The sequence below is a fragment of the Vipera ursinii genome (assembly GCF_947247035.1).
Source record: "Vipera ursinii genome assembly, chromosome: 3".
NCBI classification, from domain to species: domain Eukaryota; kingdom Metazoa; phylum Chordata; class Lepidosauria; order Squamata; family Viperidae; genus Vipera; species Vipera ursinii.
The window spans coordinates 82,250,530-82,277,673 of record NC_139516.1 but is presented as its reverse complement, the minus strand read 5'-3'; the positions used below and the strand labels follow the sequence as shown (position 1 = coordinate 82,277,673).

Sequence of the window (27,144 nt, the reverse complement as noted above, 5' to 3'; positions counted from 1 at the left end):
AGCTGCCCCAGCTCAGTCCAAGTCATCCTCACCACCCTCTTCTCTGAGAGGCCTGCCATCTTGTGTTCCATCACCTCACCTCAATGTTGCCATCTTCCTGCTCCTGCTGATGATAGCGCATCCCTGCCTGGGGGCGGGGGAGAGATGGCTTTTGGTTTTTCTTTTTCTCTGCACAAAGCCCATCCCCAACCCCACCCATTACCTCTTTACGTGTGGGTGTTTCTTTGCCAACAGCTCCTGGATGGACTGGGACTAGCCTCCTATTGTGAAAAAGAAAAGAAAAAGCTGCTTTCAGCTCTCTCCCCACTTTTGGAGCTTGAAGCCAGCCCCAGCCCATCCAGGAGCTGTTGGCAAAGAAACACCGCTTTCAAAGATCCCTTCCCAGGAATTGCTTTTTCCTAAAGGGGAAGGGGGAAGCCCAATGCAGCTTTTTACCCCCTTTTTTCACAGAGTGAAGCCAGGCCCTGCCCTGCCCTGCCCTGCCCTGCCCTAGAAATCTTTGCAAAGGGATGGTATGGCTCAAAGGCTGCTTTCGTCTCACCACCACCACCTTTTCACAGTGCAAAGCCAGTTCCAGGCTGGATGCTCCTCATTAACAGTAGGAGCAAGAAGATGGCGAAGATGAGCTGGGACAGCAGAGTGCAGGGCAGCAGGTGGCCAAAAGAGCATAGATGAGGCAGATAAGCGGATGGCAGGAATTGCAGCACCTATACAGTAGGGTTTGCAAGTGCCCAAATTTTGATCGCATGATTACAGGGGCACTGCCACAGCTTCAGGTATAGGTCATAAGTGCCTTCATTCAATGCCATCATAATTTCAAAGAATCAATTGGTTGTAAGTCAAGGACTGCCTGTATTGGAATAAGCAGATGTGTAGGATATGAATACTTTTTTCTTTTAAGTAAAGTGCCAGCATGCCATGTAGAAATTACTAGGTTTGTTCACAGGAACTAAGTTGTTTGACAAGAAACACAGTTTAAATACTGCTACTAGTTCCTGCCTGTATCCTTGAACCTAGAGGATTAGCTGACTATTGGGAGTCATAGATACTACTTTGGGAGTAAGGTTTCTACAACTGCTGTAAGTTCTTGAAAGTCATTCTCTCAGCCCTTTTCAGACTTGGAACATAGTTAACCTTGATCTCATCAATGGATGATCTTCTCTGGGAAAGTCATAGAGTGCTGTTAATGCTTTAGAGGCTTTTGTTTTTGTTGATAACAATATTCTCCTAGGTTATTTCCTAAATTGGAGGATGAAGTTACTAAAGTAATTCCTGCTTGCAGCAAACTGGCAGCTTTGCAGTAGATACTTGTATTTTGTTACTATTGCAGTTTAATATCTAATGGAAGTTCTTGAGGGCAAATGACAATTTTAGAGGGGGCAAGATCTCTTTAATATACCAGTGACATTCAGCTCTATAACGTCAGTGTTGGGAGAAGCTATGCATATCTGAACTGCTGTCTGAACTAAATTATGGGGTGTATAACTAATGTATACGTAATATTTACATATCTCATATACATATACATATATGTAAATTTATATAAGTAATACAGCTTAACTAATAAATTGAGGAAGAACCTTAATAATGTGGAACTACACATAGGTGATATCTTGATTGTGAGAACTAGTAGGAATTCTTTGTTTAAAATGGGACCTAACTATAGCAAGAATATGTACATCATTTTAGAGAGCTCCTAGAAGTAACTTTCTCACCAGAAACTCGGGATCGTATCAGTGATGAACACCATATATCAGAGGTCCCCAGCCTTTTGGGCACCAGGGACCAGTTCCATGGAGAGAGGGTTTTCTATGGACTGGAGGGGGCGTGGTTTTGTGTGCTGCCTGCATCTCGCAGATGGGGCTTTGCTTGCTTATGCGGACTGGTTGCTGGCAAGCCGTGGATGAGTACTGGTCCATGGACCTGGGGTTGGGGACCCCTGCCATATATGGATGAATAGGTGTCAAGTTTCCAACTTATGGGCTTTTCAAGTGACTCTGAGGCATTGTTTACCTTAAAAGTCCTTTATTAGCCTAATACACCGGCAAATGCTTGCTCGAAGGAAGCTGGAATCTGAAATCTCCGCCCCTTGCACAATATATTAAAACACAATTCTCCACCTTTCTAATTTTGTCATTAATCTTATTCTCCAATTAATTTAAAGAATCAGTTTTCCTTCCGTTAGAAGACCCGCCAAGGCCTTAGTTAGAGAGATGGCCTTGAAAGTGCATTCCTACTCATCCCTCCTCCCAACCTTAAACTAATCAAGTTTAACATATGAAACGGCTACTTCTTCATCTCTTGTCAAGCAATAACATTCAATGTTAGCAGCGTTGACATCCGGCCCCCCTTACAAAAAGGACAGATCCTGTAATGTAAACAAAATACAAGTTAGCAACTGGCTTTTGGTTTGTTGGGGTGTTTCCAATAAAACCTCTTGATAGGTCTGTCAGCTTTCACATCAGTAGATTTCACCAAATGGCTTCAGACAATGGGTATCCCATTGTACTAGGTATTGCAATTTTTCCTGAAAGATTCTAGAGTCAAGAATGCGTTTCACTTCATAATGGTTCTGACCTGCTACCACGAGGGGTCCAGGTGCTTTCTTAGGGGGAGGTCTTAAAGTGGAGGCTCAAAAAGGTTTCAGCAAGCTACAATGGAACATTGGGTGAATTTTCCCCCAAAGTCTGGGTAGTTTCAATTTTACTGTGACCGGGTTGATGATTTTCACAATGGGGAAAGGCCCGAAGAATTTCGGTCCCAATTTCTTATTGGGTAGTTTAAGGTGTAAGTATTTGGTCGACAAATAGACCTTTTCCCCAACTTGGAATGTTCTTTGGAGAGCTCTCTTTTTGTCAGCTTGCTTTTTGTAGGTCTCAAAGGTCTTTTTTAAGGCTACCTTTGTATTTTTCCAAACTTCTTCCTAACCCCTCACCCAATGATTAAGAGTCTGGGAAGTGGAGGGTACGTGAGAGTATTCCGGTATGGGATTGAATTCTTTCCCTGTGGCTACATGGAAAGGAGTGTAGCCGGTGCTGCTATGTACTGAATTATTTTAAGCCACCTCTGCAAAAGGGAGGAGGTCGGTCCACTTTGTTTGTTGGTAAGAGACGTAGCATCTAAGGTATTGTTCCACCATTTTGTTGGCGGATTCTGCAGCTCCGTTAGTAGCCGGGTGAAAAGCAGTTGATAGGCCTTGATATGATCCAATTAATTTAAGAAAGTTTCTCCAAAATTTCGCTGTGAACTGCACCCCTCTGTTTAAAATTATTCACTTAGGGGCACCATGTAGTCGGTAGATATGTTTTAGGAACAACTTAGTCAGGTGTTGAGCTGATGGAAGTCCTTTGCAGGCGATAAAGTGAGCCTGTTTTGAAAATAGATCTATCACAGTCCAAATGACAGTATTTCCTCTACTGTCGGGTAGGTCTGCTATAAAGTCCATAGCTATTTCTTCCCATGGTTGAGAAGGTTTGGCCATTGGTTGCAGTAACCCAGGGGTCTTTCCTGGGATTTGTTTCATGGTGGCACATACAGTACAGCTCTTGACATAGTTTTCTATGTCTCATTTTAGTCCCGGCCACCAAAATTGCCGGCGAGTGAGATATAGAGTTTCTAGATATCCAAAATGTCCAGCCTGTTTGACATCATGGCTGTGTTTGAGGGCATTAAGACGAAGAGCTTCAGGCAAGTACAATTTTCCCCCCTTGTAAGCCAGACCATCCCTGCATGTTAGGGATGTCTGATTGTCTTTAAACCATTGATCAGTGAGGAGTTCTCGCTTTATTTTCTTTACCCCGGGGTCATCAGGATTAGGGGTCCTGCGAGGTGTGAGTTGGGCCGCAGTTTGTGGACCGGGGATAATTGCCTCGTGAATTTCTTCACGTTCGCTTTTGTACTGTGGCAATCGGGAGAGCGCATCAGCTAGAAAGTTTTTTCTTCCTGGTGTGTACTTTAGGGTAAAGTTGAAGCGGTTGAAGTACTGTGCCCATAGTACTTGTTTTGGGGACAATTTGCGGGGAGTTTTTAGTGCCTCTAAATTTTTGTGATCTGTCCATACTTTCAAAAGGCACCTTGCTCCCTTCTAAGTAGTGCCACCAGTTTAATAGCCCCCACCTAATAGCGAAGGCCTCCTTCTCCCAGACTGTCCATCTCCTCTCGCTTTCAGTAAATTTTTTAGAGGTTGCAAGACCCCACTTTTATTCTTTCGCAATAACACCGCTCCGACTGCCACGATGCTGGCGTCTGCCTAAATTATGAAGGGCTCCCCTGGGCAGGGGTGCTTTAGGACTGGTTCAGCCGCAAATAGTCTTTTTGAATTCTCAAAAGCATTCTGACAACTCATAGTCCATGCTAGCGGTTGGCCAGGTCGCAGTTTTCCCCCTCCCAGGGTAAAACAGCTGCTAACTGACTCCTTTCAAAGTTAAAATAGTTTTCTCCATTTTCTGTTAATGGGTCTCTTCTCCTTTAATTACAGTCTTTAGTTCTTTCTGGTTGCCTCTAGTGTCCAACCTTCAAAGTTCTTTTTCTAGTGTTTTTCTCCAATCAATTTCTTTTACTTAGATTCAGAATCTTCATATATTTTTAATAGGATTTTAAACAACCCTGGAAGGATTCTTATAATTAATATCAGAATCTTGTTTCCAGTCCACCTGACCCCTTAGTCCATTTTTAACGTTCCCAAATCAATATTCTAAAAATATTGTTTGCTGTTTTGTTTCAAAATGAATTTTTTTTTTTAGGTCCATAAACTTTGCTCAGGATTGAAGGAGAATCACCCTGGTGTAAGGATCTTGTCGTTCTGAAGGTTCTTAATATCCCAAAAGTAGTTTACAAGCCATTTCCAAAAGTGATTAAGAAAGGAAGTAGGTGAACCTGGTGTCTGAAAGTTCTGAACTGCGGCTTGAGCAAAGTTAACCTTACCTCTTCTCCCAGAATTCTAAAACCTACCAAAGACCACTGTTTTATAATCTCCTCAAGGGAAGCCTTGCATGGAGTGTGTGTGGTGATCCCAAGATCTCCCCTTTATCCAGAGAAAGAATTATGAGGCACCAATCGGTTTGCCAGCTCCTCTTGCTGTAGTCATCAGTTCTGCTGATAGCACAGCTATCCTTCCTCCGGCATCAATTTATTTTGAGACTATTTTATACGTTCAATGTTATCTGCAAATTCAGTCACAATTGAAGAAAAACCATTGATTGTGATGAAAATGTAATGTTTTTGGCATCAAAGGTCACACTGGGTTTCTGCCTTTTATAATTTCTTCCATTTTGTAGTACTTTTTGTTTTCTTTGCACATTTTTTTTTAAAAAAATACCATGGCCATAAGTCCCTTTGAGCATTTTGTTACTTTGTGCCCCAGTTAAATATTTGTATGCATAAATGACCTTTATTTTCTGTTTGACAGTTGCTATAGGAGCTTTTTATATTTTGTGTTTCAGCAGAAGAAGAGCTATCAACTATCAAAGTCATTGATGCTGAATGGAATGTCTTCCCAGGGCTACAATTGCTTCTGGCAAGACACTGGCTTTTTTTTTCAACTGTCTGTTTGTTTTGTGGCTTGTTAAAAATATCGGTATGCCCCTTTTTTCTTAATGGGTAGTACACCAGTAGCAGATAGAGATGCTACAGTTGGATAAGCTTTTAGAATAAGGGCTGTCAGCGTCAGCCTCAAACATTGCACTGTCCCTGGCCAGCTGCTTAGAGAATTGGGCTCTCCAGTCATGATGATATTGCTTTTGCAAATTCAATGTTGAGAGAACTGGCAGAGCTGAAAGTTCTTGCTATTTTGCTTACCATTTCAGTCTGGGACTGAATGAATGAGTACCCTGATTTTTTTTTTTAATTCATGCTGAGTAAAACTCAATATTAGAACTGTCTTTTTAAGAAAAAAAGTAGCTCTTTTAAATTTCAAGTGAAGCAAGCTACTTTTTAAAAAATGAAATTTGAATGTAATAAAGATAAGTGGAACTCATGGCCCATTGAAGAACTTGATCAAGCTTACATTTCTTTTTTTAAAAAGTGGGGGTGGGATGTTTGAACAAAGTACAGTGCAGTTGCATTTATGATTTGCTACTACAGACCAATAGCTTGCAATTAAATCTAAATGCTAAATACTAAATGATACCATGTTATATTTCATTACAACCGTTCATAAAATAAAAATATCTACTATTTTCTACTTGAATATACTCAGCAAGATATTGAATTCCAAAATAACTATGATTCTACAAAAGTTTCATTTGGTAGATTTTGGAGCACTTGGTATCAAATATATAATTTCTATTTTATCATAGTTGTATTTCTAATACTAACATGCCATAATCTGTCTTCAAATTTCATCTGCTTTAGAAAGTGAGATATAACATTAATGATGCTTTGTACTTTTACCAGGTTCATTTTATCATCATTACTATAGGATGATTACATCTATACTACATATCACCCATGTTATATAAGAGCATGATATTCATTGTTTATTTAGTGAATCACTAATGTTTTATTGAAGATTATACATGAAAAAGTTTGATAATTCTGAGCCATTTTAAACTATAATTGAATATATTAAGTATAGGTACAGAGGGATATTCTTCATTGATATCAATTAATGTCATTTCTGTTTTAGGATATAGATCTTGGCACAAAGTCATAGGATAGATTGAATTTTACGAACTATTGCTGGGGAGGTCTCTGATCTTTGATTGACAAATAGCTTTGGTTTCTTCTTTCTGACATTTTATAAGCTTCTACAGTATTTCCAAGATCTGGAGTTTCTAACCACAAACAGCTCCAAAACAAGATGTGGCAGACTACAGCTCAGGCAAAAGAGAGAATCTGTTGGATCACAAGGCTTCCCATTCCTAAAATATAGCATTTCGGCTAGCTCTCCCTTTTCTGCCCTGTAAATCCCTAGAGATTTAGGGATTGGCCTCTAAATTCATAGAGATTTAGGGATTGCCAGTGTGTTAAAGTAGGAACTTAGCATGCTTTGTCCATTAAATGTGGCCAAACATTCTGTCATTTTTTTTAGTATTCTGACACCGAAATAGTCTGTTGTGGGGAATCCAGAAATGTCTGAGTTTAAATGGTCTGTTTCAGTATCAGGATATTTCCAGAATAATCTTACTCAGAAATATTTTATCCAAAAATATTCCATGATGGGCATAACTACTACCCATATTAAAAATTTATCCAAGAAATATTTGCCAATTTAGAAAGCTTTACATATTTGTAGAGTTCCTATAGCTTACTGTGCATGTCTTCTTCCAACTGTTTCATTATATACTATCATTGAAATAAATTTTTGTCCAAGAGGTGAGCAAATGCATTTCACACTAAATTTAGTGTAAAATTTTGTATTTCATAGAAGACTAATAAAATATTCTCTGTAATAATTATTGTCGCAAGGAAATATTTTTTGTTAGAATAGTTAGAAAAAGGAGTTTAATTTCTGGAAGTACATATTGAATAAGATGAAAGATTAAGTTGCAGGTTTTTTTATTTGTATGTAACTGTTATTAAAATTAGTCAAAAACATTCCAAATTAAAGTCTGATAATAAAGCTTACGTTTAAATTGAGCTTATGGTAGGAAAATACTTTATTTCCTTTTCTTCCTGCAGCTTCCTGAACCCCATTGCAATGATTAGTCTTAGTCATAGAACATATTTCCAAAATCCACAGCTACATTTCTGGTGGAAGCCTCAAAACATACATTTGATAATACCATAGCATTGATTATACTTGAAAACATTATGATAATTCTATATAAACTAATCAGTGAATTTTACAAAATTAGTGAGGCATGATGGCATGTTTTCAAGGAAATTACAGCCTCAATTTATGCCAATGGCTGATAGTAATGCTGACTTCAGCTCCAAATGTGAAATGATTGTTAGACATGGTCTCTTGTTTTGTTTCAATAGTCTTTGCTAAACAGTATATCTTAGCTCAGCTGGTGATATCTCTCAATAGAAATTAGGCATAATACAGAGAAAAGTATTTTAGTAAGAGAGAGAGAAAGAGAGGGAGAGAGAGAAGGAGAAAGAAATAGGGAGGGAGAGAAAGGGAGAGAGAGGAGAGAAAGGGAGAGAAATAGAGGGAGAGAAAGGGAGAGGGAAAGAGGGAGAGAAAGAGGGAGAGAGAAAGAGAGGGAGAGAGAGAAGGAGAAAGAAATAGGGAGGGAGAGAAAGAGGGAGAGAGAGAGGAGGGAAAGGGAGAGAAAGGGAGAGAAAGGGAGAGGGAAAGAGAGGGAGAGAGAGAGGGAGAGAGAGAGAAAGGGAGAGATAGAAGGAGAAAGAAAGGGAGGGAAATAGAGGGAGAGAGAGGGAGAAATAGAGGGAGAGAGAGGGAGAAATAGAGGGAAAGAGAAAATAGAGAGGGAGAGAAAGAGGGAGAGAGAAGGAGAAAGAAAGGGAAATGGAGAGAGAGAAAGGGAGAGAGAGGTAAAGAGAAAAATAGGGAGAGAAAGAGAGAGATGGGGAGAAAGGGAGAGAGAGAGAGGAGAGAGAAAGAAAGAGGGAAGGGGAGAGAGGGAGAGAAAGAGAAGGAGAGAGAGAAATTAAATTAGTAACATGATTGTTGAGTGAATCTGGTTTCCCCACTAACTTTGCTTCTCAGAAGGTTGCAAAAGGCGATCACATGACCCTGGAACAATGTGACCATCATAAATATGAATCGATTGCCAAGCATCCGAATGTAAATCACATGACCCTGGGGATGCTGCAACAGTCATAAGTGTGAAAAATGGTCATAAGTCACTTTTTTCAGTGCCGTCGTAACTTTGAACAGTCACTAAGTGAATCATTGTAAGTCAAGGACCACCTGTACTTTATCATTTTTTTTTCCTTTTTTGGTGGGGGGTCAAGTTTTTGACACCTTGCTGGGCGACTGGTGGTACTCGGACATTGCCTTGACCTAAAAGTGGTACAATGGATGAAAAGGTTGAAAAGTATACTGTTTTAGTATACCGGTACTATTTGGTTCAGAATTTTTTTTTCTTGTTTGCCTGCTCTAAAAACTGGGTGCGTCTTATGGTCAGGTGCGTCTTATGGTCCGAAAAATACAGTAGATTGGGAAAATGAAGTTGGATTTAGGTAGCAATGTATATTCTTGGCTGAGGTTAGAAAAAGTAAGAGCTTGTAATAGTAAAAGGACATGCTAAGCCCTAAGCAAATGCTGTAGTCATCTGTATTGCACTGCTCTTTGCATCCCAAAATAAAATTAATTTACAAACACTTTCTAATGGTAGACTCGTACACTTTGACATTAATAGTGGCAAGAGGTACCTATAGACCACTTCATGAAATTCTGGGGTTCTTAGAGACTTCTGAAAATGCATCTGTTCTTGGGCTGAACTTGCTGAGATGGTTTCCCTTGGCAGCTGTCTGAAATCTTTTTCACTTGCAGATGATCTTTCAGATAGTGGAATGATTGATGTCTAATTGTTTGAGAATCTTTAAATCTGTTCTTAGATTTTTAGGTATCTATAACCTTTCTGAAGGCCTTAAAAGAGCTTTTTTGATCTATGCATGGGAATACCACACACTTCTACAAAAAAAGAGCAAATCAAACTAAATGTCTGAGGTTTAAATAAGACAGGGTCTTCCCAGATCCTATCTAGCCATGTTCTCATTTTTTGTACCTAATCTGCTGCAGCCGATTCTAATTTTAGGTATTTGCAATAGTGAAAGCCCTAAGAATTCACTCATTTTTACATCGTGTAAAGTTTGCATTTATGTGTATTTATATTATACAATTGATCACAAAATGTAAATGGTGCATAGCATTTGTTTTATCTCCTTTATGAGTAGTGTAGAAATGAATATCAATATCTGTACATTGGAATATGCTGAAAAAGTCAAAAATTTCACTGGTGCATAATACATAGAATGATTTGGGAGCTATTGGCCATCTTAGAATGCTCAAAAAATGGTTGAGATCAGAACAATAGCAAAAAATTGTTTAATACATCAGAAGGTTTAAGATTTCAAGTACCAGAATTCCCCAGCCAGCAGTTGAAGTCCAAACATCTGCAACTGACCAACTAATTAATTAACTTGATTGCTTGGTTTTCATTATTTGTCCCTTCTGTCATTTTAAACTTAACAATGAGATCATCTTTTGAAGAGATCTTCAAAAGCTCATCTTTTGGGAAACAGCTTTTGAAGAGGTTCAAGCTTGATTAAGCTTGAACTCATCACGGGATAGCGCACTGCAGCCAACTTGCTGCAGGACAATTCAAACAGGATAACTCAAGAGAGGGACAAGTGAATTGCAGTGGACCTTGTCTTGCTTTACATCAAGTTAAAAGTCATTGAGGCTGGGGTGAGCTGCAGTTTTAATTGTCCCTCTCTTGAGTTATCCCATATTGAATTGTCCCACAGTGAGTTGTTCTGTGGTGAGGGGCCATTGCAAGTTGTCCCAGGATGAGTTGGCCAGAGCAAATCACTGTGGTGAGATGGCTGGGGCAAGTCAGCTGGAGGGAGTTGCCCCATTCTGCTCCCAAACATTTTGAGCCTTGAGTGGTCCTTGATGCTCTCTGAGCTTGATTATTTTCTTGCAGACATTTCATTACCAAGACTAGGAGACATCATCAGAGCAGTGATGGTGTTACCTAGTTTGGATAATGAAACATCTGCAAGAAAACAACTAGGCTCAGAGTATCAAGGACCCCTCATTTGAACCTTGAGCTGCAGTTATTCTTATTTATTGGTACCTTGAGTCTTATCTAGTCTTTCCTAGGCAAATGTGCTAGTTTGGGAGAGTGGCATAGAACAATAAAGTAGTACTTTGACCTCTGCAAGTGTGGATCTGATAGTTCGTGTCTGACATTGTCCTATTCAGCAAGGATACAAAAAAAAAGATTAAAGACATTAGCTCCAATGGCATAATAGGTTTTACTTACGTAAGTTTTTTGTAAGTCCAAGTGTATAAAATCAATCCCCTTTATTTCAGAATAAGGGGAGATCCAAATCAGGAAATTGTTTAATTATCATTACAAGTAATCAAACCAGTATTTTTAATTAAAAAAATTTTTTAGTAAGATGTAAGCTTATTTTATAAGGCATTAATTTGTACTGAATAGCAGATACCATTCCAATACCTGCATTTGTTGATATAATTCTTTTTCATTATCATTCTAGAGCAGAGTTCCCCAACCTTTCCGGCTTTGGAAAGGGGATGGCTCCGCATGAGCCATGGGCAAATACACGCGTGCATGTGCACAGCTCCATTTGCATGAACAGCAGGCACATGAGTCCCCCCGCTCACGCATATGGAGCACTTGTGCTTGCCCATCATTTTGGGTGGTCCAGTTCTGAACAGCTCATGGTCCGGTTGTGGCCTGGGGATTGGGGGTCTCTGTTCTAGTGGATTATTTTCATAGCATGTAAATCTTTACATTTTTCCTAGAATAATTCTCCAAATTTATTCACAGCATTTTTAAAGGAATGATGTTTACCTTCATTTGACATCACTGAAACTTGTGGCTAGATTTTCTCAAGTTACCCGAGAGAATGTTATATGGTTTATTTTAAAATATATTTATGCATTCTGACTGCCTAGCAAAAGATTTTTATTCTGGTATAGAATAAAAAATTAATTTGCAATAATTATTTTTCTCAAAAATGAATATATTAATAATTCATCATAGTGACTAATTGTCTACAGCAGATGGCAGCGCCTATCTGTTCTTGGTTGATTTAAAAAGGCTAAAGGGTCAGATTAGGATTGGGACTACTAAATTGGAAAGTCAAAAATAACATCCCACAAGTAAGCCGTGAGAAGCCCCTATAGTACAAATGCCAAAAATTCTCTTTGTGGAGATATCTGTGTGATCACTAAGGTTTGAATTTGACTCAGGGAGTCATATCTCTAGCAAGCAGTTATATGAAGGGAAAACATTTTTAATTGTAGCTAGTCCATAATGTGGCAGAATAGACAGTTGTAGGCCTGCCATGGTGTGCCCATGTAATACCAGGAGCTATACTACCATAGAGTTTCAGATACAATTCAAGGTGCTCAATATCACCTACAAGACCTTTGGTGGTGAAGGACCTGGCTAAATGAGGGACCACCTGCCTCTGCTGTAATGTCTGCCCATTCTATTAGATATGACATAATTAGCACGCTTTGGATTCAGTCAGTTAAACTGATGGGACCCAGGAAATGGTCCTTGTCGGAGTGCCTGTCCTCTGGAACTGTGTCTCGCCAGAGATTCATACTGCCCCTAACTGACTCATTTAAACCAGTTTTTGCCTTGGGCTCATTTAGTTGGTCAGCCTCTTGTGAGAATGCTATTATGCTATTTCTTCTTTTATGGATATTCACCATTTTTTATTTGTTGCATACTCATTTCCATCTGTTTTTAACATTGTACACTGTCCACAGTCATGGGGTTGAGTGGTCTTGCAGATTTGATTCTGTTGTTTTAGTTGCAAAGTCATGTCCGACCATTGCGACCCCATGGACAACGTTCCTCCAGGCCTTCCTGTCTTCTAGCATCTTCTGGAATCCATTTAAGCTCACGCCTACTGCTGCAGTGACTCCATCCAGCAACCTCATTCTCTGTCGTCCCTTTCTTCTATTGCCCTCAATCTTTCCCAGCATTAGGCTCTTGTCCAGTGAGTCCTTCCTTCTCATTAGGTGGCCAAAGTATTTGAGTTTCAACTTCAGGCTCTGGCCTTCTAAAGAGCAGTCAGTTTTTTTTTATTAAAGAGTTTTAAAAAAAAAATTTTTACAATACATATCCCCAAAACCCACCCACCCCAAACCACCCCCCTTCGTCCCCCCACTTCCCAGAGCTGAATACAGGGTCATAGATATAATAATCATATTCTAACTAAAATGATCCATTATAAAATTAACCAAATTAATAATGTGCTTTAACTCCCCTTTAACATTGATACATTCAAATTATTAAAAACATAATAATAACTTAAACAAAAATATAATCAATACTAATACTAAAATTAATAACAATCTAAAATCTACTCATAAGCTAAATGGAACTTTTTAGTCCCATATTTATTCTGAATATAATCTATCCATCTCCTCCAAACTGAAATATATCTTTCTTTCTTGCGAGTGATCCTTCAAATAAGCAGAAATTTTTGACATTTCTGCAAGATTCGATACCTTAAGTACCCATTCTTCTATAGTAGGCAAACTATCCTTCTTCCAATATTGTCCCACCAGTAACCGTGCTTAAAGAGCAGTCAGTTTTGATCTTCTCTAGACTGTCAGTTTGATCGCCTTGCAGTCCAGGGGACTCGCAGGAGTCTTCTCCAGCACCATAGTTCAAAGGCCTCAATTCTTTGGCACTCAGCCTTTTTTATGGTTCAGCTTTCACAGCCATACATTGCAACTGGGAAGACCATAGCCTTGACTATACACACTTTTGTTGGCAGGGTGACATCTCTGCTTTTTAGTATGCTGTCTACATTTGCCATGGCTTTCTTCCCCAGGAGCAAGCATCTTTTAATTTCTTGGCTGCAGTCCCCATCTGCGGTGATCTTGGAGCCCAGGAAAATAAAATCTGTCACTATCTCCATTTCTTCCCCCATCTATTTGCCAGGAATTGAGAGGGTCGGATGCCATGATCTTGGTTTTCTTAATGTTAAGTTTCAACCCAACTTTTGCACTCTCCTTCACCCACATCAAGAGGCTCTTTAGTTCTTCTTCACTTTCTGCCGTTAGAGTGGTATCATCTGCATATCTTAGGTTGTTGATATCTCTCCCGACAATCTTAATTCCAACTTTTGATTCATGCAGATTTGATAAAGACGTTTAAAAAAAATGTTTGCCTTCATATTTAAAAGAAGTTACTATAACTTTCCAACTAGAATTGCCTTGGAAGTCTACAGATGGAAGTATCTTTATTCTGCTGCAGAGATCTCTGTTGAACTTTTTTTTACTGCAAAAAAGGTATACATATTTTCACGTACAAGTAGTCCTCGACTTACAGCTAATTGCTTAGTGACTATTATGATGGACCCTGAAAAAGATACTTATGACTCAGATTTGAAGTTCCTCTAGCCATCACCCTCCTGCCCCAGTTTTTTTTTTTTTTTTTTTGCTGGGAACCAACATTTACCTACAGTTTCGAGTAAAAAATGCCCATTGCAGATATGGATTCACTTAATGACTGCAGATTCACTTAATGATTGAAAAAAAAATGAAATTGTGTTGTATAATCGACCCGCTTTACGACTGACAACCATAATTCTGGACTCAGTCTCGTAAGTGAAGGACTATCTGTACTTTATGAAAATATATAAAGCAAAGAGGTAGTGTTGGCCTTAAAAAAAACACCTGAAATTTTATCAAAGCTTCATGCTTTCAGATACCTTAAATTTCATCATCAGGTAGAAACATTTAAACCCAGATTGAAATAAAGTGAATCTATACAGAGTACTTTCTTAAATGCATTGCGAGACAGCCTTCAGATACTGAATCTCTCATAGCTTGCTCTTTCTGTCCAATGACAAATACAGGGAGGGGAAAAAAGTATTTGATCCCCTGCCGATTTTGTATGTTTGCCCACTGACAAAAGAAATGACCAGTCTATAACTGTAATGGTAGGTTTATTTTAACAGTGAGAGATAGAACAACAACAACAACAACAAAAATCCAGTGAAACGCATTTCAAAAAAGTTATAAACTGATTTGCATTTTAATGACTGAAATAAGTATTTGACCCCTTCGCAAAACATGACTTAGTACTTGGTGACAAAACCCTTGTTGGCAAACACAGAGGTCAGATGTTTCTTGTAATTAGCCACCAGGTTTGCACACATCTCAGAAAGGATTTTGTCCCACTCCTCTTTGCAGATCCTCTTCAAGTCATTAAGGTTTCAAGGCTGACGTCTGTCAGCTCAAACCTTCAGCTCCCTCCACAGATTTTCTATGGGATTAAGGTCTGGAGACTAGCTAGGCCACTCCAGGACTTTAATGTGCTTCCTCTTGAGCCACTCCTCTGTTGCCTTGGCCGTGTATTGTCATGCTGGAATACCCATCGATGACCCATTTTCAATGCCCTGGCTGAGGGAAGGAGGTTCTCACCCAGGATTTGATGGTACATGGCCCCGTCCATCGTCCGTTTGATGCAGTGAAGTTGTCCTGTCCCCTTAGCAGAAAAACACTCCCCCAAAGCATAATGTTTTCACCTCCATGTTTGACGGTGGGGATGGTGTTCTTGGGGTCATAGGCAGCATTCCTCCTCCTGTAACACGGTGAGTTGAGTTGATGTCAAACAGCTTGATTCTGGTCTCATCTGACCACAACACTTATGCCCAGTTCTCCTTTGAATCATTCAGATGTTCATTGGCAAACTTCAGATGGGCCTGTACATGTGCTTTCTTGAGCAGGGGGACCTTGCGGGCACTGCAGGGTTTCAGTCCTTCATGGCATAGTGTGTTACCAATTGTTTTCTTGATGACTATGGTCCCAGGTGCCTTGAGATCATTGACAAGATCCTCCTGGGTAGTTCTGGGCTGATTCCTCACTGTTCTCATGATCATTGAAACTCCATGAGGTGAGATCTTGCATGGAGCTCCAGACCAAGGGAAATTGACAGTTATGTTGTGTTTCTTCCATTTGCGAATAATTGCACCAGCTGTTGTCACCTTCTCACCATTCCAGCCTTGTGTAGGTCTACAGTCTTGTCCCTGACATCCTTGGACAGCTCTATGGTCTTGGCCATGGTGGAGAGTTTGGAATCTGATTGATTGATTGCTTCAGTGGACATGTGTCTTTTATACAGGTAACAAGTTGAGATTAGGAGCACTCCCTTTAAGAGTGCTCCTAATCTCAGCTCGTTATCTGTATTAAAGACACCTGGGAGCCAGAAATCTTGCTGGCTGATAGGGGATCAACTACTTATTTCACTCATTAAAATGCAAATCAATTTATAACTTTTTTGAAATGTGTTTTTCTGGATTTTTATTGTTATTCTGTCTCTCACTGTTAAAATAAACCTACCATTAAAATTATAGACTGATCATTTCTTTGTCAGTGGGCAAACGTACAAAATCAACAGGGGATCAGATATTTTTCCCCCTCACTATATATTGATTATTTGGCAAGCAAGAAATAGAATAGAAATAAATATAGCAATTTTTACAGTAACAGACCTGGACAATTTAATGAATTAACATTAAATTCAAAACTATATAGAATATGCTTATTTAATGGTGGAAAAGAATCCACCTCCAAAAGTAGAGTCCCAGCAAAGATAATGTAAAGTCTTGGTCACTGCAAAATGGCTCTATTCAGTTCCCCTTACGTTGACTTTTATAAACTAAATTTCAAAATTGTGTAATGGATGTTTCAGCCCATTTTTCAAATTTTACATTTATTCTTCAAGGAATGTCTAGCATACTGTTTTATCCTACATAATTATTTTAGTAAAGTTTGAGCAGACTTATCACCAATTAATATTACTCCTCCATGTGAAAATGATAATTTATTAAACTGGTCTACTTGCCTCTCTATCAACAACTGTGCAAGCACAGTGAAGTGACGGGGCCTCCCTCTCCCTCACTGGAGGTCTGGGTGAAGACTTTCATGGGACTTCTAAACATCAGCAGAATGGAGTCCATCTGGATCTTGTGGGGAAGCTCATTCCATAGAGAGCTGAGTGACCTGTGATATGAAAGATAGATATATGGAAGTCAGGGTTAATCTTTGTTTTGTAAACACAGTTTATTAGATTCATATTTATAAGCTTTGTTGATCGGATACAGATGTCAATTTGTTAGAATTCCTGATCAGGTGTCAATGCCACTTGAGTTTGAAATCAGATTCTAGTGTTTTGTGTTTGAACCCTGCCAACATCTAAGTGTTGTGAATCATTCCGATTCATGGTTCCCTTTCTTGTATGGCCTATGGCAGACATGTCAGGCTCGCGACGTCATGTGACTGTTTGGCCATTGCCGGTAATGGGGTGGGGCGTGGCTTCTGCCTGACGCGTCCAGCCCACGGGCCAGCAGTTTGACACCTATGGAAACCTACATAACCATTCGCTTTTTGCCTTCAGGAGAATGTTTCACATCAGAGTCCCAGAACTATTTTAGCTCTCAGTAATCTGTGTAAAAGAGAAGGTAGCATTAGAACAGATAACTAGCGTAATCTTAAATCCCTAGACTATTTGCTTTGGCAGAAATCTAGTCATTTGGTGAGAGTTGGGAAGCAGGGTGGAAAATTTGCTTTGGAAGCTGGCTATCTTGGGAAATCAAGTTTAAGAAAAGGTAAGGAATAAATCAGTGCACAGTAGTGGGATTTGCCTCTATACTTGCCTCTGTGTTTTTCAAATAGCATTTTAAATGATACTTTAGCCTAGTTGTAATGTTTTACCATTGTCATCCCTGAGACAAAATATACATATAGCTATGCCTCTTTATTTTTTGTCAATGTCTGTCTTTGTAGTAATGTCCAAAAATACAATTTGCATACATGGTGTGTTGTCCCTAGGAACCAATATAATTCATATTTCATTCTGACAAGAGAATCTGCGTATTCATATATCTGCACACAGCCCAATACATTTCTCTTTTTTATTTTTTTATTTTTTTCAATAACCTAGAAGGTAGTAGAAAAACCTTACTGTGATACTATCAGTCAGCATTCACATTCTTATTTCTGTTTTCTTAAGTTTTCTTCACATCAAGGAAGATGTTTGTCCTTAAGATTTTCAGATACTTTTGACACACTTGATTCTGTCAAATCTACTAATCTGACAAAGTGCCTGAAAGTTAGTCTGTAGTAGTACGTACCGATTTTTAGTTTGAAATTACAAATGGTTCTGCTCATAGATTCTTGTTAAGTGCTTTGGTGGAAAAATCATGGTCTCTTGTGTTAAGAGCATTTTTTTGTAGCTGACATTTTTTTCTGAAGGTTTGCACATTTATTTAGGAATTAGCAAGTAGTATTCTTGCTTTGTTTTCAGCATTTTAGATATTGACATCTAGGGTAGAGTTGCAGATGAGGAAAAAAGAGAGGAGAGTATATATAAGTGGCAAATTATTTGGAAAGAAGGAATTTAGGTATGTTATGCATTTGATATTTAAATACAGTATATAGCTAAACACTTTTATTTTTGCCAAACCAGAATTTACTGTGGGTTCTTCTTCCTCTTCCTCCTCTTTTTCTTCTCCACGTGAGGCAATAATCTGCATTATTCTGGTACACCTAATTTAAGAAATATTGAGCAATGCCTATAAGATGATGGCTGAAGTCTTCAACAACTTCCAAGTTTTTAAACTATAGCCAATATATGAGACTCCTTTTAGCATGAAGAACAGAAAACACTTCAAACTAATATATACAAACATTCTAGTTATGAAGTTTCTCAAAACATATTTTGCATTTAATCATCGATCCTTTTGCATTATGATTGCATGCTAAGAACAAATTATAACATTTCCAATACAGTAAATAACATTTCAAAATTACCCTGTTCACAAGCAAAGCATGGTGTTTGTGTGATCAGTTATAATAGCTTAAAAGTATAAGTGCTTTTTAGAATTATGTATGTTGAGAAATGAAAGTTTAATAGCAAGATCAAACAAATGATTATAGTTGTGCATGAAACTAGAAAACATACTGCAGCATTATGAAGAACTGTAACATGCATATTTTTTACAGCTTTGTAAAATAATAGAAAGTACAAAAAACTTAAATGTATTTTCAGGGGCAATAGATTTGTCACAACAATATATGTATATATAAATACTTATATCTATATATGGGCTTTTTTCTCTCTCTCAATAGCCATAGATTGTAAGCAAAAAAAATCAAGATCAAGATCTGGAAGCAAGAAAAAAATCCTACCATTACCTCATGGTGCTGATGAAGTTTACATACTCCGGTGCAGGTATATATAAACATATAATAAGAAATAATATTTATTATTTTATTTGAGTAGACCTATATTCCGAGTATGTACTTGAAATGAATAATTTCACTATTTTAATAATACAGATATAACCTTAACAAAAGAACACTGGAATATGTTTTGAGTCTGTGGCATGTTGTCGCATGGTTCAAGATATAGACATGTCATTGAAAAACTCATGTTTGTGAAACCAGAATACTTGAACTGCTGGCAGATTTCAGTTAATACATTGATGAGAACCAAAGAGGACATGAAGAACCTGGCTGGGCCAAGAGGGTGGTGTCCCTCTAGTTGACCTCTGCCCGCCAGGTTTCCAGGTGCTGCACCAGCCTCGGACCCACGGGAGGGGCGGGGGAGTGGCAGTTATCATCAGGGAATCCCTTAGCCCGCGAGAGATCACCGTCCCTCAGATGGTCGGGTGTGAGTCTCTCCTACTGAGATACGGCCCGGGAGCGCAGTTGGGCCTGCTGCTAGCATACCTACCACCTAATCGTGCAGCAGCAGCCCTGCCCGAGCTACTCGATGTCCTCTCAGGGTTGGTGGTTGAATTCCCAAGACTCATGGTCTTGGGCGACTTTAACCTACCGTCCCTGGGAGGATCGTCCGATCTGGCTCGGGAGTTCATGGCTTCCATGACGGCCATGGACCTGTCGCAAATAATTTCTGGACCGACTCATGAGAGAGGCCACACCCCAGACTTAGTGTTCTTGTCTGGACGGTGGCGCGATGATTTCGGTGGGGGTGCCACGACTGTTATGCCCCTGTCATGGACCGATCATCACCTCGTGCGGCTAGACTTCCCCTTTGCCACCCCCCGCCGTGGGTGCACGGTGCCAACCAGATGGTACCGCCCTAGGCGCCTAATGGACCCTGATAGGTTCCAGGCAGCGCTTGGGGACGCACATGCACTCCCTGCTCACAGCTCGGCGGATGCCTTAGTGGAAGCCTGGGAGAAGGCAGCCACGGAGGCTCTGGACCGAGTTGCACCCATGCGGCCTTTGACCCGGCGCAGATCCCAGCGAGCCCCATGGTTCACCGCGGAGCTCCGGGAAATGAAGCGTCGGAGACGGGGCCTAGAGAGCCGTTGGAGATCCAGTCGATCCGAATCCGACCGATTGCGATTAAGAAGCCTCACCAGGTCTTATCTCGCTGCGATAAGGGTGGCAAAATCCAACTACTTTTCCACCCTCATCGCGTCCGCAGATAATCGCCCGGCTGCCTTGTTCAGGGTGACTCGCTCCCTACTGAACCAAGAGGTGAGGGAGGAACCCTTGCAGGGTCGAGCCGAGGAATTCGGTCAATATCTGCTGGATAAAATTGCTCGGATCCGAACCGGCCTGGACTCCAACTGGGCTGAGTTGGAAGAACAAGACATGGACAGTCTTGTCGACGTCACCTGGGAGGAATTTGATCCTGTGACTCCCAAGGAAGTGGACAGGATTATGAGGAGGTTGAGCTCCTCCACATGCTTACTGGACCCGTGCCCTTCCTGGCTGGCATATGCAGCTCGAGAGGGGACACGAGGCTGGTTCCTGGCGGTCATCTCCGCTTCTCTGAGTGAGGGTCACTTCCCCACCGCCTTGAAGGAGGCGGTGGTGAGACCTCTCCTCAAGAAGCCCACCTTGGACCCATCCTCATTGAATAACTTTCGTCCAGTCTCCAATCTTCGCTTCCTTGCGAAGGTTGTTGAGAGCGTGGTGGCGCACCAACTCCCTCAGATCCTGGACGAAGCGGTTTATCTAGACCCGTACCAATCGGGCTTCAGGCCGGGGTACAGCACGGAGACGGCATTGGTCGCTCTGATAAATGATCTCTGGAGAGCCCGGGACAGGGGCCATTCCTCTGTCCTAGTCTTATTAGACCTCTCGGCGGCTTTCGATACCATCGACCATGGTATCTTGCTGCGACGCCTCAGGGGACTGGGAGTGGGAGGCACGGTTCTGCGCTGGTTCTCCTCCTTTCTCCAGGGTCGCTCGCAGTCGGTGTTGGCAGGAGGACAGAGGTCGACCCCGAGGCCTCTCGCTTGCGGAGTACCTCAGGGGTCGGTCCTCTCGCCTCTCCTGTTCAACATCTACATGAAACCGCTGGGCGAGATCATTCGCAGCTTTGGAGTAGGGTACCATCAGTATGCTGATGACACCCAGCTTTTCATCTCAACTCCAAACAACATCAGTGATGCCCTCGACGTGATGTCCCGCTGCCTGAAAGCGGTCCGGGAATGGATGGGGAGGAACAGGCTTCAACTGAACCCGGACAAGACTGAATGGCTGTACGTACCGGCTAGCCAGGATACTCAGAACATCCCATCCCTTAACATCGGGGACGAGTTACTACCCCCTGTTGATAGGGCCCGCAACCTGGGTGTCCTCCTTGACTCGCAGCTCTCCCTGGAAGATCACATAGGAGCTGTGACCAAGGGGGCCTTCTCCCGGGTTCGACTAGTTCGCCAATTACGGCCTTATCTGGACCTGGATGCCTTACGTACAGTCACCCATGCTCTTGTGACCTCTCGCCTAGACTACTGTAACGCTCTCTACTTGGGGCTGCCCTTGAGATCCACTCGGAAGCTTCAACTGGTGCAAAGTGCAGCGGCGCGGACACTCTTGGGAGCCTCCCGATACTCCCATATCACACCTCTCCTCCGTGCGCTGCACTGGCTTCCAGTTGCCTTCCGTGTGAAGTTCAAGGTGCTGACAATGACATACAAAGCCCTACATGGCATGGGTCCGGACTACCTGCGGGAGCACCTTCTGCCAATGTCAACGCCCCACCGTCCTGTGCGCTCCCACAGAGAGGGCCTCCTCAGGGTGCCACCGCTCAAGGAATGTCGGCTGGTGGCCCCCAGGGGGAGGGCATTCTCAGTGGGTGCGCCAGCCCTCTGGAACAGCTTGCCAACCGAAATCCGGATGGCCCCCGACCTCCGCACCTTCCGGCGCGAATTAAAAACTTACCTGTTCCAGCAGTCCGGCCTGGCCTGATAGCTCTTATTGGGGTCCCAATTTGTATTTTACTATTGTTTGTTTTTCACTACGGTTCATTCTGTATGCCTATCTTATTCTGTACACCGCCCTGAGTCCCTCGGGAGAAGGGCGGTTTATAAAAACAAATAAATAAATAAACTAATAATGCTATGAGCAAGTAGAGTAATTAAGCACCATCATATCTGTCAGAATCTTCCAAAATTCTGGTAATTTTGTATATGTTTTCTGCACCATTATTTAACTTTATTGGGTGGAGCAGTGCTGTTTTTGTATTGTGTGAACTCTGCTATGGTGGAGTGCTACAGTGAATCTGTTCATGTCAAAACAAAACTTTCCAACAAATCAAATTAATTTTTAATTCCAATTTTTAATTCCAATTCCAATTAAATGCTGAATTCTGAATCTAGCATACCTCAGGAAACATTACAACCTTGTAATAATATCTCAGGTTAGTGAATTCTATTGTTCACTTTCTCTTCCATCAGCAGTGAATGTTTATCCAACATAGGATAAACCCTTTAATTTCTCTCAAAAGATGCACTTTTAAAGGCTTTTTAATTTGTTACACTATCAGTGACAATAGGTATGTATGTTGGAAGAACAGGGACTTCTGACATGGGTCTTTTCTGTCACAATGTCTGTCCTTGGAAACCTCAAGTTTAGATTGGCATTGATCCTGGTGACTTTTGGGAAAGCTTTAATGAACCTGGATGTTTTCTCAGGCAAGAGGTTGAGGAGATTGTTGACTACAGGAGGTGTTATCTATTCTTGCTTTTGATCTTGGTTGTTATTAAACTTTTTTATATTGTTTATTCTGTATGTGGAATTTTTATGTTTTAACGGCCAGTCAGAATTTTATTAAGATGGGCAGCCATTTAAATTGAACGAACAAATGAATGAATGAATGAACTGTGTAGTATTATCTGGAGAAAGGTAATAATACTAAGTGATTTCTCACTAGAGACAAAGAATAGATAGTGAAGAAGATACTATATTGCACTAAATATGGTTTAATTTTGTACACTAGTTATTTTCTAGCTAGTTAGAAATACCCAATATTCTGCTGAGGTATTTTTTGTTGATCTTGAGGAAAAGAATCGAATCATGGGTGCAGCTGCACCTTGGGCATTTTAATGTACAATACCCATATTACAGTATACCACAACCTTCACTCCTAAATATTGTTACCTTGTTTCAAAGTTTACCTGGATCTATCATGTTTTTGATGTATCCAAAAATGAAATTTTTAGGGAAGAAAGCCATTAATCATAGAGTATGTACAGAGATAAACTTTAGATATAAAATTATAGCAATTTGTATATCAAGAACAATTTGAATTCAGAATAAAAATTCATACTGAGCCTTGGTGGAGCAGTGGGCTAATGCCTCCTTAAGTAACACCAGCTGCCTGCAATTAGTGCAGGTTCGAGTCCCACCAGGCTCAAGGTTGACTCAGCCTTCCATCCTTCCGAGGTAGGTAAAATGAGGACCCAGATTGTTGGGGGCAATTAAGCTGACTTTGTAATAATGCCGCTTGGGGTGTGTGTGAAAGCCCTAATAAGCAGGCATATACATAGAATGAAGGCTACTGCTAAGCTTGTAAGCCGCCCTGAGTCTTTGGAGAAGGGTGGGATATAAATGGAATTAAAATAAAATAAATAAAATATTTGGACAACTTGTATGCTAAAGCAAACTTTCCTTATGTTATTTTGTGCAATCACTACATTGGTTACAGAGTTGCTTAAAAACATTAATGTACTTTGTTTGAATCATTTAAAAAACTATATAGGTTTTGTGGTCTAGTATTTCGAGGACCCTTATCTGTTCAAGAAGATTGGATAAAGCACCTTCAACGCCACATTGTCAACGCAAATCTTCCTCGGACTGGGGCTGGCATGGTAGAAGTGACATCACTGCTTAAAAAACCTGCCTCAATTTCTGAAACTTCATTTTCTTTCCTGATGGCTGAAGCAGCTTCATAGAATATGAAAACACTTCATATTTCATTGGATGTACATTTGAAATCCTTTTGTTAGTTTTTTTAAAGTTAAATTATCTTTATAAAATTTGAAGCAAGAAAACGGGAGGGGGAGGAGACAGTTAACATCCAAACAATTGAGTACTTAACACAGTTACCGTAAGTAGTCTTTATATTTTATATAGGGTGGAAGATGTATTTTTAAAGTTTACTATGTTTTTGGGTCAATTACTGTGTTCACTATTGATACAAACCCATCACACGTAAGAAGATGTTTTTAAATTGTTGCACATGGGATCTTAAGATAAGTTTTATGAAATGAAAGCATTCTTTACAGTGTTACCAGAATCAATGCTTTGTTTTAAAAAAACTTGCTTAGTAAAATATTTTATTTTGTTTGTATGTATGTAGTGTTTTGTACAATACCAAGAAATGCTAATGCAATTTATTAAATTTAGGGCATTAAAAATCATGTACTTCATAGATCAGGAGACTGTTCCATTCAAATAGGGCAATTAGTACTATTTAGCTGTGTATGTGTTTTCTAATCACACAAGACTTTTTTACTAAAAGTGGAGGGAAACGTTTAACAAATTTCTAAAACCTATGTACATAATACTGGAAACTATTTGTGGTAAGGAAAGATTCTTTACTTCACTTGCATTTCTCACTGACAATAAAGTGGTGCGTCCATGCTACCTCCAACTTTGTCAGCAGTAATGGTATTTACCCTTTCCATTTGTAGCATCACATACTTACGGTTTCTTTATTGTAGAACATGCTAATGACCTTGTTTCTTTATGCTTTGCTTAAAAGTATGTTGCTTATACAAGTCATTTTGTTGCCTTTTATTTAATACTATAGAAATGTATTAAAAGCATTGCTCACTACATGGCTTAGATTAAACTAGCCTTTTGCAGTTGTTTTTAAATAAATCGTAATATCATTGGACACAAATAGAAAAGTTTCCACATATGAAGAGAATGTTTACAATTTGAATTTTAGAATTTGTTTTGGGTGTAATTATATGTATGAAAACTGTAACACTATGCTCATGCTAAGGACCTATTTACAGAATTATTAAAATAAATGTGCTGTGAGGATAGAAAAATATGGTGCAAGTGTCTTGATCAAAATTAATATTGGCTGTAGACAAAAATGTCACTTTTCAGCAGATAAGCAAATTCCTCTTTAAAAACTGGTTCTGTAATGCAAGTAATGTTTCTTTTTTTCATGTAGGGTGATTAATACTGTAGTTTAAGCCAAGGAAATGCATTGATATTGTTTTGCGTGTAAATAAAATTATAAAACAGTTGAGATGTGAGGAGTATTTTGGTGGAGAATATACATACCTCACAGCCAGTGAAATTGTGTTCCTCATGGTATATCTCCATACCAAGACTATATCTCTCTAAATAAAAGGTTAAAAGAAAATGTGATATTTGTCTGTAATGTGAAGTAATTCTTGTTCTGCATTAAGTACATGATCTAAAGTTTATTAGTCTCTTCCATATACATACTATAGAAAGTTTTAAAGCAAAATATGTCCAAAATATTCACAAAGGAACTAATATCTGGACAGAATCCACTGTTGTATAAATTGCTTTTTCCCCATATTCTTCTACAGAATTCCACTTTTCCAGAGGAAGTTTTGAAACCACAGGAATAAAACTCTACCAGTGCAGTGCCGTTAAGATGGCAGGATGAATAGATACTGTTCTGTTTGATTTGATTTCTTGCAATGATTAAAATAAACCTTCCAGCCTGGACAATTTTCAGTCAGGTAGACATCAACTCCCAGAATCCTCAGTAACGGCCTTGCCAAAGTTCGCATCTAGAGGAAATCCAGGTTGGGGATAACTAGTAGTAGATCTATCAAAATGAATATCATGTATTTTAATCGAAACTGTGGTGTTTTTAATTGGATAGTGATTTTAAGACCAGGCAATGAAGATAAGTAGGAAAGTATTTCACATGACTGAGGCATGAAAAATCGCAGTACAGACAAATCATAGATATAGATTAGAGAGAAGTGGGTAGGACAACTACAGAGTTCTTCATAGTCCATTGTATAAACTACAAAGCAGAAAATTGCTAGAGTTACAGGTAACCCAGTGCTTTAGCAAGTTAAATTTTAAATGGAAAAAAATATTTTATCTCTCTTATATTTTAGAAATACCAAATACATTTAATAACAGCATGTGTGCTTCTCTGTATTATCAGTCACTGTAAACTATTCAGAGCAAAAAAAAATCATATATTTTGTTATGTTACTACAGTTTTGAACTGGTAAGTTCAGGGAGCTTTACAATTCTGATCAAAACCTAGAACTAAAAAGAACTAATCATCTGGTTCCCTTGTATCAGTATAAAGGTAAAGGTAAAGGTTCCCTGCACATGTGTGCTAGTCGTTTCCGACTCTAGGGGCCGGTGCTCATCTCCGTTTCAAAGCCGAAGAGCCAGCGCTTGTCCGACGACGTCTCCATGGTCATGTGGCCAGCATGACTAGACGCCAAAGGCACACGGAACGCTGTTACCTTCCCACCGTAGTGGTCCCTATTTTTCTACTTGCATTTTTTACGTGCTTTCGAACTGCTAGGTTGGCAGAAGCTGGGACGAGTAACAGGCGCTCACTCTGCTACGCGGCACTCGGGATTCGACCCGCCAAACTGCCGACCTTCTGATCGACAAGCTCAGCGTCCTAACCCACTGAGCCACCGCGTCCCTTCTTATCTGATATCAGTATATCAGTTCCTAAAAATTTCAGTATGGATGTTGGCATGGGCTTGTTTTATTTTTGGCTGGACCCAGGCGACTTTTGCTCTGGTCTAGTTCTGCCTTTGTTTCTAACTTTATTGTTGACCACAGGATTTTGAGCTGGCTCTATGGATTGGGGATTGGCGTCGCCATTTTATGATGGTTCCCTTCCTTTTTCCAGTTCCAGTCGGTGGTGTGGGGGGGGGAGATCATTCCCCAAGCCCCTCCTGTGTGGGATGGTGCCACAGGGTTCTACACACTCTCCCCTCCTTTCTAACATCTACATGAGATCACTGAGTTACATTATGCATAATTTTGGGATTTGGTATCATCAGTATGCTGATGATACCCAATTCTGTCTTTCACCATGGGCCAGATGAGTGAGGCTGTCAGGTCTGGCCCTGTGCATGGAAGTTGGATGGTGAAGAACTGTCTCTGATGTAATCCTACTAGACTGAGTGTCTGTAAGTGTCTGAACTGCTCAGATCTGGAGATACCATCTTTTGCCTTGGATGAAGTTGCGTTTTTCCCTTCCA

The 27,144-nt window shown here is 40.1% G+C and overlaps 1 protein-coding gene across 2 annotated transcripts in view; it reads left to right on the top strand.

The window, feature by feature from the left end:
- The window catches only part of ZNF644 (zinc finger protein 644), a 59,607-nt gene extending 34,316 nt beyond the window's left edge, over positions 1 to 25,291 (top strand). For both annotated transcript variants that reach the window (XM_083358694.1, XM_083358693.1), the window contains exons 7-8: positions 18,770 to 18,872; positions 23,664 to 25,291. In XM_083358694.1, the coding sequence (XP_083214820.1) occupies positions 18,770 to 18,872; positions 23,664 to 23,856 (296 nt within the window). In that variant the 3' untranslated portion in view covers positions 23,857 to 25,291. The remainder of the gene's footprint in view (positions 1 to 18,769; positions 18,873 to 23,663) is intronic.
- Positions 25,292 to 27,144: the final 1,853 nt, after the last annotated feature.